General features: G+C 31.5%; 2 protein-coding genes across 6 annotated transcripts in view; one reads left to right on the top strand and one right to left on the bottom strand.

The window, feature by feature from the left end:
• Window positions 1-15,727, top strand: part of LOC129807649 (transcription factor SOX-1) — a 141,205-nt gene that overhangs the window by 16,585 nt on the left and 108,893 nt on the right. The gene's annotated exons all lie outside the window — the stretch shown is intronic.
• On the bottom strand, window positions 10,444-15,139 carry LOC129807651 (uncharacterized). Of its 5 annotated transcripts, none has more exons than XM_055857065.1 (4): window positions 14,952-15,136; window positions 13,314-13,476; window positions 11,947-12,132; window positions 10,444-11,871 (listed from the first exon to the last, which is right to left on the bottom strand). In XM_055857065.1, exons 3-4 carry the CDS (start codon window positions 12,127-12,129, stop codon window positions 11,353-11,355), a joined length of 702 nt encoding a protein of 233 aa, XP_055713040.1. In that variant the 5' UTR covers window positions 12,130-12,132; window positions 13,314-13,476; window positions 14,952-15,136; the 3' UTR covers window positions 10,444-11,352. The 5 variants fall into 5 exon arrangements, with proteins under 5 accessions (XP_055713040.1, XP_055713039.1, XP_055713041.1 ...); XM_055857064.1 differs by lacking the exons at window positions 13,314-13,476; window positions 14,952-15,136 and adding exons at window positions 13,514-13,723; window positions 14,359-14,789; XM_055857066.1 differs by lacking the exon at window positions 14,952-15,136 and adding an exon at window positions 13,564-13,829.

Below are 15,727 nucleotides of genomic sequence, written 5' to 3'. Positions count from 1 at the left end.
CGTGTTGATTCGTTTTGGTGTAACAAACTTGTGTGGTTCATTTGAGGTATTTTTGTGTGGTAGTCCACTTCCATCCTGACCATTAGACTCTACACCAGAGAATGTATATCTGTGACATGAGCTTTTTTACTGTCGCTCGTCAGGGGAAGAGCTTTTGGGGATTGCAGCAAAAGTGTAGATGCGAGAGAGTGATTGTTTCGCTAAAAGTGAATGTGTGGGTGGTGTGAACTAAAAGGGTGGTTGGTTGGATCGTGAATACACAATTGCACAAAAGGAATGAAACAATAGACAGAACAATTGTCAGACAATAATGCAATGTGGCTCTTTTATTCGGTTCTGAGAGATGTTCCATTTCACCCCGCGCGCGTGGAATTCATCCAACGACCATAAGTATGTAAGTTCTCTCGTCGTATTGTCTTGTTTCTATCTCTTCATTCTCTTGTTGTATGGAGTGTTTTTTGTTTAACAAGAGTGTGAAAGTCCATGTTTTAACTTACATTTGCCATTCGCTATTCTTGAGAATTTTACTATATCTTCGGAAAAATGCCTTTGCAGTTCTTTTATCCGTTAAACTTAAAATGCAAGGCGAAACCGAGATATTTACTTGAATTATTGATTTTTAAGTAGATTTATTTAATTTTAGAGATTTAAAAAAAATCCGTAAATACCTCTTAATTATAAAAAAAAAAGAATTCAGCATAGAGGTTTTGAGGAATCTCCTAGGTTCTACTTTTTATATACTTGTGGTCTCTACACACTATGATAATTACTATCAATATTTCGAATATTGAAAAAATATGCCAAATATTGATGAAAACTTTTTAGAATGTGGGGAACATTAAACACATCGCTTGTGTATCAAATTGTTTTATAACTAAAGTTTATTTTTAGAGTTTAATATACATGTTTGACTTCAGAACATATTTATATATATTTAAAGTTGAAAAGCCAGAGGTGACCCATTTCAACCCTAACTAAGGTTTACAATTCACGGATTCGTAAAACATATTTCATTGTCAGATACAGTTTTAACTGAAAATATTGAGAACCAAATACGAAAATAACAATACATAATTCCAAAACTTGTTTTATTCTTTTATAAAAATTAAAATTGCCTTGACTTCAATGCATTTGTTCTAAAGACTTTTTAATAATTCTATTCCCTAGCATTAGTTTGCATTTAAAAGTGCTGCAAAATATGCTTTTATAGTGCTGTAATACTGCAATATCCTTTAACGGATAATTTGAAACATTTTATTTTCAATAGTGACCGTTATTAGTAGGGGAAGGTACTCTCCCTTCGAACGTCCATGCCTTCGAATAATATGAATTTCTTCTACTTTTCCTAAGCAATTTTCACATGATTGTCGCATAATTATGAATAACTGATAATAAAGCTAACTAATATTTAATAGAAATGTTTAAGTCTCTTAGGAAAACGTTTAAAAAAAATCACATTATTCGAAGGTATGAACGTTCGAAGGGAGAGTACCTTCCCCTAATACGAATAACTGGCTATCACATATTTTAAATTATATTAGTAATATTTATGAATTGATTAACATATGTGCTTAAACTTAGTTAATCCTGAAAGAAAAACTTGTCAATGTTAGCTTAAATATAATATTATGTTCTATTGAATCTCAAATTTTTAAATTTAAATCAAATCTTAAAATCTTAAATTTTTCCGCAATGTAATAAATCAGTTGTGTTACTTTCAATCATCGGATAAAAATGGTACATACGAAACCATAGAGGAAATACGTGAAAATAGTCAGGTGGATAATTGTTCAGCATATTATGAAAATATCCTGATTCATAAACAATTGCGGATATATAAAAGGATGTGGCATTAACAGAAAATGTTCTCTTTCCCATCCGACATGAAAGTTTTCCCTCCTTCCTGCTTTGCAGTTTCTCGTATGTATGTATATGTGTGTGAGGAATTTTGCAATGGAAATTCCAAGTGAGCGGGTTACCAGAAGAAACTTGCACAATAATGCCATCAACAATCAACCTAGCAACACCATTGACTACATAATGAGTGCAAAGAGAATTGGAAAATGAATAGGGGTGTGAGAGAGACATTCAAAAGGGTGTGAATCTCCAGAATTGATGTGTTTAGAAACAGCTTGTTAATTGCTGTTCCCCACAAACCCTCATTCTCTCTCTCTCTCTTCGGAAAATATCCCTCCAGTTTTCACTATAGTAAAAGAGAATCCTTGCATACAATATTATACATATAGTACAGAAGGGAAATTCTCATATTGTTGATGGGCCTGATGTATAGAGATGTTGAACATTGATTTGTGCAACACTTTTGTGTATAAAAGCTGAGAGTGTGGAGCTTTTGTTACTGCATTCGGATACTTTGGTTACAATTTTGACTTATGTATGAATTGGTGTGAATAAGTGGTGGGTAAAATGCAGGGAAAGGCCACTGATGTTCAACATAATGCTGTGTATTTGAAATATTGGTTGCTATTCATGAATCACACAGTTTATTACTCAAAATCCCTTCTACGTTCTCCTATTCATTTGCTAAATCCATGGCATACAATTCTACATGTACGATTTTAAAAAGTTGACAATTTTATATCATATTTTTGCGTGCTGTTATACGATAATACGTAAAATACCAATGTTACCAATTCGGATGAGAAATACGCCCTTCAGAGTAGTTTAATTTTGAACTTAATTAATTAAGAATGACGGATTTTTCGATCAATGGTTTCTGTGGATGAACTGTTTGTCTCGGCTACCTTAAAAAATATCCGGAAATAAATTAAATAGACTTATGGGAGATCACCGATGACCAGAAATTGATATTTCTTACCGCTTGAGCTCTAGGTTGGTCATAAAGTGAAAAACATTTATCCATATATTAATATCTTTTTGAGTTCGGGAAATAAAATTAACTACTGTGAGATTAAAATAACCGAGATCATTACGTACCCAATCAGTCTTTGGGAATTCAAAATAACGGCAGAGTCTTTAGCCGCGGAACCGATTAGTCTTACACTACTCTTTTTTACTACAATTTGAGCAATAGTTTTTGAATTGTGTTGGAGCATTTCTCTTTTGATTATAAAAATTTACTGCTCGAACTCCACAGATGGATATATATATTTCGTTTTTACGAAATAAAGGTTGAATCTTTAATAAGGGTTTTTAAAAATCAAAGGTCAAAGAGGTTTTAAACAGTATTTTTCTTAAGCTAATGAGGTCATGATTTGACTGATTGGAAAGGTCTTGGAATTCCTGATAAGACTAAACCGGGTTCAATCGATTATGAAGCGGTATTGAACCGATCAGTCATTTTTATTCTAAAAATCTATTGAGTTACCCCTAGGGCAATTCTAAGTTATCTTCTGAATGATTTATGAATCGATGAGTGATTTGTGAGCCGGTAAACGATAAATGATTCGAAAGTATTTTTGAGGTATACAGCATTTTATTTACGAGCTTGAGCATTTCGCCAAGCTTGGGGCGCTTTGCTAGGCCTTTTGAATCGTTTCTTTTATTCTATTTAGGGCAAAAATTTTCCAAATGACTATTCCCAAAAATAAAATAATCTTTCCCGGACGCAAATGTTCATGTAACACCACATTTGCATTTACCAATTGTTTGTGATGAACACGAGATAATTTATTAAATTTAATTAAAATTAATTTGATCGACATTATCTTCATTGTTCTATTAAATTATAAAACACGGGGATAATAGAGCTGAATATTGTTAATTATTAATTATTGCGCTATACGATTTACTAAACAATACTTGATGGGTTTGGGGTGCGAATATTTTTGGTATGGTTGATAATTTTGTGTGCTGTTGGTAATAATATAAAGTGGGTGGTTGGCATAGAGACATGCATTTGTATGAATAGATTGCGAACAATGGACGATTGAGTCGAATTGACCAGAAATATCACCAATTACACTACATTGATTAACAATTGTACAGTCTATTTATGTGGCACAAAAGCTTGGTACTTGGGGTGTGGTCAAATAGGCGAGATTTTCAAACTGAATTTAAAAAGCTCCGAAAATTTTACGGGAATATTCGCTAGTTAGACTTTGCACAAACATTCCAATCTCTTGTGTTGGTAATTTTAGTTGTGATTATATTATTATTATTATTATTATTAACTGATTTATAGGTGCTTGTTATGATTTTCATACTAAATTTATCATTTTAAGTACAGGCTGAGGGAGATTTTGTACAATACAATCCTTGTTCCATATTTGTAAACTTATTTGAATATTATTCATATGAAAAAGTTTCATGATAAAATATAATACAGAATTATTACATTGAGATTATATAGAAAATAAAACGTCATATTAAGTATTCATACTATTTTAGTAAAGAGCGTGTTTTAACTCAATATCATTAGGTTGTTACCGTCAAAGAGCAATTTGTAGAGAAGGACTCAAGAAGAAGGAAGACTTTAATTAAAGTAGTTTTAAAACAAATCATGTCGCTTCTTTACCGCTTCATTTTTCTTGTAATATTCCAGATTTTTCAATGAAATCATAGAAAGAATAAACTTTAAATCTATGAAAAGGATTGCGTGTAACAAAAGAATATTTTCTTAACTCTTAGAAGTATTAGGTCACTGAAGATCATAGGCCGAAAAACATAAACCAAAAAAAATTAATAACATCAGAGATTATAATAACTATCAGAATATTTTTAGTCCTGTACTGTCTTATGAAAAGTTTGTGAATATAATGTTACGTTTTTTAACTTTATTATTATCAGTGGGCCTAGCTCTTTTTCCAAACAAGGATTCGTTCAAGGACTTAATTGGAAATTTTGGAAATTACAGAAAAAATGAGGAGCTGTTATAAGAAAATTTTGTCTCAGTTCGCTTTAAAAATCCTTTACAAAATGATCAAATTTGGATCAATTTGATCGTTTTATTTTTACCAGTGTATACTTTTGGCCTGGGAAAAAATATTACCAATATTTTATTTGACGGTGTAGGTTTCATTCATAGCGGACGATGGGACCGTTTAGCTAACAGTAAGTACATTTAATTTTTTAAGAGAGGAGTCTCAGGAGCTTCACTTTTGTTTATCAAGGGACATTACAAAGGTTTTTTTTCCAAAAACACACAGCTAAACTTTATTAGCTACATAGTAAAAAAAAATGTTGATAGTCCTAGGAATTCAACTAGGTGTGTCCTTTTAAGTGAAATTTCAAATAATGATTGTTGCAGGATTCAACTCTCAGATGAATATGAACCAGTGAGATAGCAGAAACTTTACTTTTCATTTTTTTTAGTTGAATGTCACTACGATAATCAACCATCATAATAATCCTAGTAATGTTATATAATAAAATATTATATAATAATATATAATACAATAATATATAATATAATAATAATATTATGTTATATTATATATAACCTGATTTCTCTTCTGAACATGAGAGCAGTGCTCTTTTTGTTCAATTTGTTGCTTTTTGGACGTCCTGAGTACCTATCGAATCTTCTGGTTAGGGGGGGATTCGGCTAAGGGTTCGAGGACTTATAGTACCTAAATTTAACAGTCTGCCTTTACCACACACTGTTTGTAAATGGTATAGTACTTCACAATTCCATTCCGGCTAATAGCCGTAACTCTGCGGATGCTATTCGGCGACATTTTCAGGCTGAGCCTTGAGAAATTAACGCGTAAATTTTTTTTTCTTTTTTCTTCTTTTTTCATTAATTTTTTTCTCATTTTGATGTATTAATTTTTTGTGTAATTTTATTTTATTTTATTTTTTCACAATTGTAAGAGGGATGACCCTATTATTGTGAATTACATAAACTATTATTATTATAATTATTATATTCTTAAAAGAAAGTTAAAACATGAACTTTCTGCAATCTCATTGAGAAACAAAGCTTATGCTAATTTCCTTGATCGAGATTTTCTTATAAAAAAATATAATCGTAAAAACTCCATTATAATAATTCACTTGGGAAAAGGAATCTGGATAATCTAATTGAGTCAATGAAGTATGTGGATTGTCATGAATTAACTCTTCCATCAATTACTCTCCTTTACCACATCTTTTCAATCTTTTATTCAGTTGGAGACTATGTGGAGGACTTGAGCCTTGGAATGCATATAGGGAAACAAGAATGGCATTTTGATTTATATGAATGTGATTCTTCTTTTTTTCACAAGCAATTCATCCCATGGCACAGTGGGGCAGTTTCACTCTCAGTTGTCGAGTCATGTGGTGCTTTTGATTCTTTCAGCAAGTGCTGGTCAGTTAATTGTTCTCGGTGGTTGTCATTCAGCATCTCCTATAAATATTCATCATAGATATGATGACGAGGTCTATTATTCCCATTGCGCATATATTACATTGAAATATTTTTCTCTATGCAATTCTCCCTGTACCCCATCCTCCATATTTTGGACTCTCAAATCTCCCTCCCCTACACCCCCAGCTGCACCGTCATCGTGGAAAAGCCATCCCTTTCTCGATGGTTTTGTTGTATGTGGTGGAGCTTTTGTTGCTGCTTGAACGTGTATCACACAAAGGTTTTTAATATCTGTCCAAAGAGACAAAAGAAGTCAAATAATGGAATCACTAAACAATGTAAAACAAAAGCTATTCGCTTTTCAGTTTCAATATTATGAATGTGTGTAAGTTAACTATATAGAGAAGGGGTGGGTGGATGAATTGAGGTGGTTGGGTTGAATATTGCGACTGTATAGATTGAATACATTTTAGGGAAAGAGGGTGGCAAATGAAGGAATGATGAGGGATGAAGTTCCCATTTAGTAATAATGCACATTAAACAATACATTGGGAATTTCTCTCGCTCTCTTCTCATTCTCTTACTTTAGTGTATCATATAATGAAAAGGAAATTTCTGAAAACTACCTCCTCCATTCCTCACACTCTTTTTCCCATCGCAGATGTGAGTGATTTCTTGTGGTTTACACCACACAACATTACAATGAAAAGTTGGATGAATACAATGTACCGGAAAATCACACTTCTCATTGAGAATTCTTCAAAGGATATTGTTGTAAATTGGACTACAAACTTCATAATTCCTTTCCTTCTTTTAATAAGAAAAAAGTTTGTCAAATGATTTGAACATGTAGAGGTGAATTTTTGAACTGACTAACTTTTTGAGGAAATTTTCGAAATTTGACTATTGCATATAGAAATTTATTTGGCTACAAACTTTGGAGGTAAAAGTTTGTTAGTTTATAACAGTGTTCAATAATAACTTTCTTGTCATTGTAATTGATCTATTAATTGTGATACATAAAACTAGACAATATTCATTAAGGATCTTAACAGAAAATGAAACAGTTTATTGGTTAATTGATGTTGTCTCTTGAAAAATTGCTAACAAAGACTTGAGCCCCCGTAATTTTTGAGAAAGCGATAAATACCGTCAAATCATATAACTTTGTGCCACTTTTTCAAGTTTTTCTTGAATATTTTCCAAATTAGTTGAGATATTTGAATGAGATTTTTTCCTGGTCAGGGGAGTTGGATGGGGTTAAATTTTTCTTGTATGAAAGATCTGAGTCCCAGATATTACTAAACATTGAAATTTGAACGATATCGATTATGGGTCAAATTATCGAGAAAACTAGTGGCACAAAGTTGTACTGCGTTTTCCGCATTTTGGGATTAACACGGCACCACAAGAAGATGGAACAATCAATAGTCAAGGAATACGAGAAGACCTGCGAAACAAATTAGAAATTTTTCGAAATGTGTGTTCTAGAAGAGACTTTTCTGCAGATTTAGAAAAAATGAAGAAACAGCACAGATAATTTTTGGTGCCAAACTTTGGTAACAAGCATATAAAAGCGAATACCCATAATCACTTTGCGTATGTTAGAGCTACCTTGCAGAATTTTTGGAGAGCTTCCCCGCAACTATCAATTCCGCTGGAGAGCTTTTCATGTCTAAAGGGTGGCACAAAGTTGTACCCCCTGGCACAAAGTTGTATGATTTGATGGTAAGCGATGATACGTTATATCATATGTTTTGAATCCTCACGAGTAAGGATAATATTTATTTGGTAGAAATTTAGAATTGCTTAATTTCGAGAAATATATAAATAATGACTTCACTCTGCCTGTCCATTCGTCAATTCATTTTATATAAATATTACACAATAGAAAAGAAGAAATAACTAACAATAAAAAAAAAAAGATTTTGGTGGAATTTTTCAAAAATATTTATTACATTACAGTAATTTATCACATTGGAAAAAACAGTCTCAAATTTATACTTAAAATACATAGATTTCATATTTCATTCAAGACAATTAAATAGTTCCATCATATACTGCTATTGAGATAAAAAAATCAATTATTCATCATAGAGTTTTATAAGTTAGTAGAGCTTCATTTTCTTAGTCATATCTATTGGTTCTTTCATTTTTATTCCTTCTTTCTGCCAATGTATTTTCTTCAGAAAAAAAGAGAAAATGTAGTTTTATTACTTGAGAAAATTTACTCATTTAGAAAATTTTGGTTTTTCATATTTTTTCCGATTGTTGTTCTTGATGTCTCAAAAAGATTTTTTACTCATATTTTTCTCGCTTCACTTTTACAAATTAAGGCACACGTTTGTACTATTTTATGCAACATACAATGCGAATAGAAAGAAAAGAAATTTTCTTCAAATAAATGATGTCTTCTCATTGATATTGTTAAAATTTAAATTGTTCTTGACCATTTTTCTTTATCATTTTTTTTACATTTTGGAAAACGTCAAAGGAATTACTGTTTTTATCATCTACAATTTTCTTGTAAAAATTTATACACAATTTGTTTTTGGACGATTTGAAAAGTTTTTCACACATTTTTTTATCTCTTTCATAATTCATTTAAAATTCTACTTTAGAGTAAAGGGAAGAAAAAATAATTTTTGTTGGCATTTGGAACTTAACAAGGCAAAGGGGAAGAAAATTCGTGTAAAACAGCTAAAAGTAACATTGAGGTTTTGTGTGTTTGTGAAAAACAGACGGAAGTGGGTGACCTATTGCTAAGTATTATCTTTGCATCGTGTTTTTTTCATTTTTCTTTCTTTTTGCTTAATAATAGAACCTTGGTATGGGTGTAATTTGCTCCACTATATTGGAGTGGTTTTTCCACAATATATTACCATCTAAGCTTATTCTAGGGCTTTTTTTTCAATTAACTATAATATTAACATTATACGAATATTAATGTTTTAGAATAAATAGTCGAAACGTTGTATAAAGCGCTATAATATCAGCTGATATTCACCTTCGTATTCTTTCTCGATCATATCCGTTCATATAAAAATCTCTTGCAAATTTACTTTAAATCTCTTTTCTTCGAAATGTCATATGCATAGATGTTGCAATGTTAAGGTAATATATTATTTGATAGACACACTCCTTTCAAAGACTATGCAGAATAAAAAAAAACAATATTTATAAGTGCCCATTACAATAAATTGCGATTAATTGAAGATTTTTTTCTTCACATGCGTTTGTGGTTTTTGAACAGTTTGGATTGTGTTTCTCATTACGTTTTGTTTTTCATTATAAGCTTAACATAATAAGTCAATAAATTGCCATGATGTGTAGCGTCCCGAAAAGATCAATTTAAGAAATTTTTTTAAATAGGGACGTTTTATATCATAAGAATATTTATGTCATTTGTTTATTTCCTTTTTTGGTTCTTACCTTTCTCTTTTAATTTTTAATGCACAAAAAGTGATAAATTTTCAATTTTACAACAAAATAGACTCTCTCGATTAATGATTATGCATAGTTTGACGGAAGCATTAGTTTCAAAAAATCCTTCATTTTTTTTATCCCTCTCAGTATTTATCTAAAACTGTATGGTTCTTATCATAAGAGATAATTTTTCACTCATTGCTATGTATTACTTGTAAATGTTATACCATAATTATTAAACTATAAGCACAAATTTCACAACAAGATTGGATTATCTTTTATATAATTTTTACTTTAGAATAATTGTATATTATTATAATAGTAAAATTGCCACGTTTTGTCACCTTAAACGTCTATTAATATATTATTCCTTTGTCACAATGATTCAATTGATATTTAATTTTTCTTTTTTAACATTGAAATACTTTTTAATGGATTTAAGATTCTCTTCATCCATGTGTTTGTGTGTATTTATGAGAAAGAAATTTCAAATACACAATTAAACTAATAAGGACTACAAATAATAAAAGATGGGAATCATACTTGTTGAAAATAATAAAATCTAAAAATTACAATAAATCAAAGAATAATAAAAACGATTGTAAGCGTGATTGTATTTCGAGTATCTAAAAGTAGGTATCCTCCTTTAAAAGTATTTTCTTTAATAGTATCCCCTTTCTCACTTTGTTTAATCCCACAAAATTAATTGTATTGGAGAAAAAAATTGAACTAGAAAAAATGTGAAATTTTTGGTGTAAAAGTGGTTTAATGTTTGCTTGAGCTTATGACCATGATTGTTCTTTTTCACAATACCTGAACATTGTTTTTTTTTCTTTTTACGATTTACAATTTAAAATAACACTGTTTATTTATCATTTCTTTCAACTGTCTTATAACTACACTTATTTAAAACTGTGAAACCTTTAATCAGAGCCATTCACAAATTGTCTCTTTCATGTGATTAATTAGCACTGAAATATTTGACAATTGTATAAAAAAGGGTTTATCAGTTGAGATGCATTGCTAAATTATTCTAACCAAAATTTTAATGTGTAATTGAGCAAGAGACGCAAATGAGCATCTATAAGGTTAGATTAAAAAATACAATAAATATTATCTAATAGGAACACAGTATAAGCACAACGGAGGTGGTGAAGGCAATCAATCCATAATAATAATTAAATAATAGTTAAATTACTTTAATCTCTTGCAACATAACAAAAATATAACCCGAGTAACAGGTGGCACTATATATGTGCGTTTGGAGATGTTTTTTTTTAAGTTTGTGCTTGTGTGTGGGTTTATTTTCTCACTTATTAAAGGCAGAAAAAGAAAAAAAATCTACAGCATTAATTAACTACTGTTGTCACAATTTCACCTCACTATTTAGGATTATTTCCCACACAAAGATATATTGAGTGATTAAAATTAATTTGTATCAAAATAAGACGAGGAAGAACAGAAAGTACTTTAGAGGTATTTAGGACAACAATAGGACATCAAATTCGTTCTATGCTCTCTCAATAAAAGAGAAAGTTCTCACTGCCACTCAGTCAAGCTTCATGCCCTATCAACCCCTTACCTTAACGTTGTCCAATGCGTCAGAGTAAGGGTTTTATGAGATATGTAATTTTCTCGCCCACCTGTCTTGTTGTTTAGATAATTGCTGGACAGTTGTTGCCGTAGTACTTGATGCTGCTGGTGTTGTTGTTTTGGATGTATGACGTTGGACGGTAGTGAAGAGCATTGTGAAAGATACCGTTGTGTCCATTTGATGCACCAATCGAGACGTTGTGGTTGTTGTTGTAGTAAATGCGTGAATCGTTGTTGACAGTAAGATTATTATTATTATTATTGCCCTGAAGCTTAACTTGGGCGGCAATTATGGCGCGAGAGATTGAGTTTGGTCCAGAAGTTGGCACAAGTTCGGGTTGATCAGGTATCATGAGGCCACAGCAACTGCAGCGTATTAAGGTGTATTCTTGAATGTGTCCATGGGCGCCCAAACGGTGGTACTGAGAGCGGTTCATAAGGAACATCGGAATATTATTTTCAGGCAACTCGGTGTAACGAATCTTGAATGATCCATTAGTCAAATTTGAGCCCATGTCAATTATATTGCGGCCACCATACATTATTTTGCAGTCTTGGTACGTATCTTTCTCTGGAGATTTCTGATTGAAATAGGAAATCATGTTATGTAAATTGGAAGGATTTGTTTTTTTTCTTTTTGTTTTTAATTAACTCACCTTGATTTCATCAGATCCCATTGAACTAACTCCACTCGATTCGCTTGATATCGGAGAAATCAGTAGTTTGATCTGGTCTCGGTCTCTGCAATCTATCCCAATGGTTGAGGGGTCCGGTGAGAGAATATCCAGGGGATCCATGAATTCACTCACAGACAAAGGCAGTGCAATATTGAGAGCCATGATCTATACATATAGAAAGATTGCTATTTACTAAAGTGGTCGATGTTATCATTTCCACAACTAATGAAAAATTATGTCTTATCACTTCTCAAAATTTAGCTAAATTGTGGTTCTGGTGAAAAATGAACTCTCTTTACATTTTGTAATGAAATCTATGTAATTAACTGATACTCATAAAATATCATAATTTTTTTTTATATTTCAAAATTAAACGGAGTTGATAAGTTAACCACCTCGAAAAAAATAACTTTTGGTATTCTACTTATTGTGTTTGATTTGGTTGATACATATACAAAAAATTAAACTAATGCCAAACAATTCACTAGTAATACATTTATCGAAATTGTCTAATTTAGGAGAAAATGCCCATGTTTGAAACCATTGGAAGCTTCGTAATGATTAAATTTTCTATGTTTCGCAATATATATATATATATGTGACTCATCGCAACTATATTTTAAAAACTATGGAAAGTGGCCAGTTTTTAAAATATATTTTGCGGAGTCACGTTTATTGAGAAACATAAGAAAAATTTAATCATTACGAAGCTTCCAATGGTATCAAGCATGGGCACTTTCCGTTACTAAGAAAAAGGCACGGTGTTTTTTTTTTAAAGAAATAGGGAGGGGGAGGTTGGACTTCATTGATACAATTTTTTCGCATATTTCTAAAGGAAACTGGGCTAATGTGACCAGTTCAAAACTTTAGAATCGTATATAAATCCAGACTTTAAATATCTATCATGGATAAATATAATCTCACGGATAAATCTAAAGAAAATAATTTTCAGCTATCTTGTATTTTTTCAATATTCCTCTTACAGGAGATTATCTTTTTTTTGATTGCAGAATAATTTGGACTAATTAAATGTGAATCCATTGTTAGTTAACTACAACAAAATCAACTTTTATAAAATGGATTGATAAAATTAAATTAAAAGGAAATAGGCTGCGGCAAAAATATAGGTAATGTAATTATTTCTTCCGTGATATTTTATATTCATGAAAAAATTATAAGTTCTTCTGCAATGAACTTTATTATCCATGTGCTAAGTTTTTTGAGTTTCTTAAAAAAGTTACAATTCATATAGTATTAAGACAATATGTTTTTTTTAATAATCACTCAAAGGCTTTTAAGGTCAGTAATTATCATTCATAAAATAACTAATAATATTATGTAATCACCTAACATCTCAATAGACTTTAGAACATTTTTCTTGTGTTTGAAGACTGTCTTGCCTTTGAATTTCCAAATTCATTTTTTCTCCTCTTGAGTGACTCTCGCCAAGAAATGGATTAATGATAGTCTGTGGGTAATTTGGTGGGTAGAGAGACTGAAATGCGATGGCTATTTTTGAAAGAGAGAAAAAAAAACAACATTTTACTTGATCATTCACTTGTTGAATCTTCAACGTGTTGCGCTTCCTCTGCCCACCTCCAATCGCAATGTCTCATTCGTGATCACCAGCAAGCGTAAAAATGTAATAATCGTAAAAATAAGGAATAACTGTGCATGTCGCGCGTTCAATACACCAAAGTCAGTAATATAATTTTCTCTCATGGTGCTCCCTCTATTCTCTGTATCTTTTCCAACACTGAAATAATCATAATTATTACGGAGGTGGTGGACTTGGACTTGAAAATTATAAAAATTATGTGTATCAATGCGAGCTATTACGACATTTATCTCATATAGAGACGCTACTATGAAAGAGCCTCCTTAATCATTTTAATTTCATGTATATCTCTGATGATATTTTCGTGTTCTGTTTTTTTTTTCCTGAGAGTATCTTTTTGAGTGATAATAAAATGGATTTTTGCTGCCTTATCAGGTAGCTTGGGAGAAGGCTATATGGTATTTGTGAATGTATATGTGTGTGATCATGATCTGGATTTCTCGAGGAATAAAATTGACTTTGCCCTGCAATATATAGCTCTTATATCTTTAAAATTTCCAATATAGTCAACTTTATAAGAAATCAAACTAAATAATGTGTTGGCACACGATATAGTTAAGTAATTTCTTCATTCATTCATTCACTGCAAAGTCAGAAGATGATTGCATGAATCGCAAAATTTTGCCGTCAAATGGGAATTGTATGAGGAGGGCACAACACAAAATGGCGTTGTTGCGTGATCGTTAGAATGATCTCATTTCGATCGATTGCATATTTTGTTTAGAAGAGTGTAGCAACAAGTAAGAAAAAAGGTGAAGAGCATAATCTTCTACCTGAACTTCTCAGCAACTAATCACGGTCACTCACATCTTCACTTTTTCCAAGAAAATTTACTCCATAACTTTACAATCTTAATATTTGAGGCAGAAGAGAGAGGTATTGAGTGAGAAAGATAGGTGAAAATTTACGCATACTGACTACGTGATTTCTGGCATTTCACAGTTAGAATTCCCCTTAGTATTTAAATTCTTTTAAAAATCTCAGAAGATATTAAATTCTAATATAAATAAGAGAAAATTTTCCTGAAGGCTTCACCAATAAACAAACGTCCTGTAAAGGGATGGTGAAGGAATTTTTTGGTGGCGTCGTTTCGCACGTGCAAAATAAAGGAACTTTCCCAAACTCATGAGGAATTTTACTAGAGCGTCTAATCTCATCCCAAAAACGCCCGAGTCTCGATAAAATCACAACTTTGAGCTTATTGCGTTTGTTTTTCTACTACACTTATTATTCTAAATCACTCTAAAAATGCTCTTCTACCCGCATTTTAATAATCACAGTATATTGAGTGGCAGAAAAAATCTCGTCTTTTTTCCTGCTGTTGTACAGGTGATAAAAATCTTTCTGTAGAACTTAAATAAATTACCTGGGAAGGAGTTGAGTGTGATAGTTCACTGGTTAGACACTTTTAAAGTATTTTTCGACCTTAATACCCCATTAATTTCACTTGTATTTTACGGGAGAGATGAATTTTCCTCGCGAAGACTTGGTGAAATTATTGGGGACTGAAATGCACAGCAAAATAGCAGCTGTCAGTGACTATTCTGCCGTAGTAACATGAAATTCAGATGGCGTTATTTGCTCTAAAAATGCTACCTGCGCCATTTGCACTCATTTTAGTACTGATTGGAATTAGCATATATAGCAAAGACACACCACTTCATGACGAAGCTTTCGTTGTGTTATGTTGTAGCTGTTTTTTATGTACGATAAAATTTGATGGTATTCCAAAGACATGTTGTCGATGAAAATTATTTACTTTAGTCCAAGACTTGCACCTCTACGTGCGGTAAAACAGTTTGTTGTTAAATCGATAAGCTTGAAAAAGCTTTGTTAAAGCTTTTCAAATGTAGATGCGAGGGTTTGTAGAAAGGCTTGCATATGAAGGAAAAGCTAAAACAGCTATGTAACCTACACTACACTGATAATTTTATATTTTCAAATATTGAGCTTTTAAAACTTTTAAAACACCTAAAAGAAATTTAGTATTTCCTCAAAATGAAAATGCGTATTATAAAGTTTGTTTTTGCTTATTTGTTTATTTTAATGGAGTTAAAATGGAAGAACTGTGATGAATACTTCAGCGAATAAAGTTTTTTTATGTGTATGGTACAACACTTTGGACGAGTTACATATGCAAAG

The sequence above is a fragment of the Phlebotomus papatasi genome, chromosome 3, assembly GCF_024763615.1.
Source record: "Phlebotomus papatasi isolate M1 chromosome 3, Ppap_2.1, whole genome shotgun sequence".
NCBI classification, from domain to species: domain Eukaryota; kingdom Metazoa; phylum Arthropoda; class Insecta; order Diptera; family Psychodidae; genus Phlebotomus; species Phlebotomus papatasi.
This window is presented reverse-complemented; position numbering and strand designations above follow the sequence as displayed.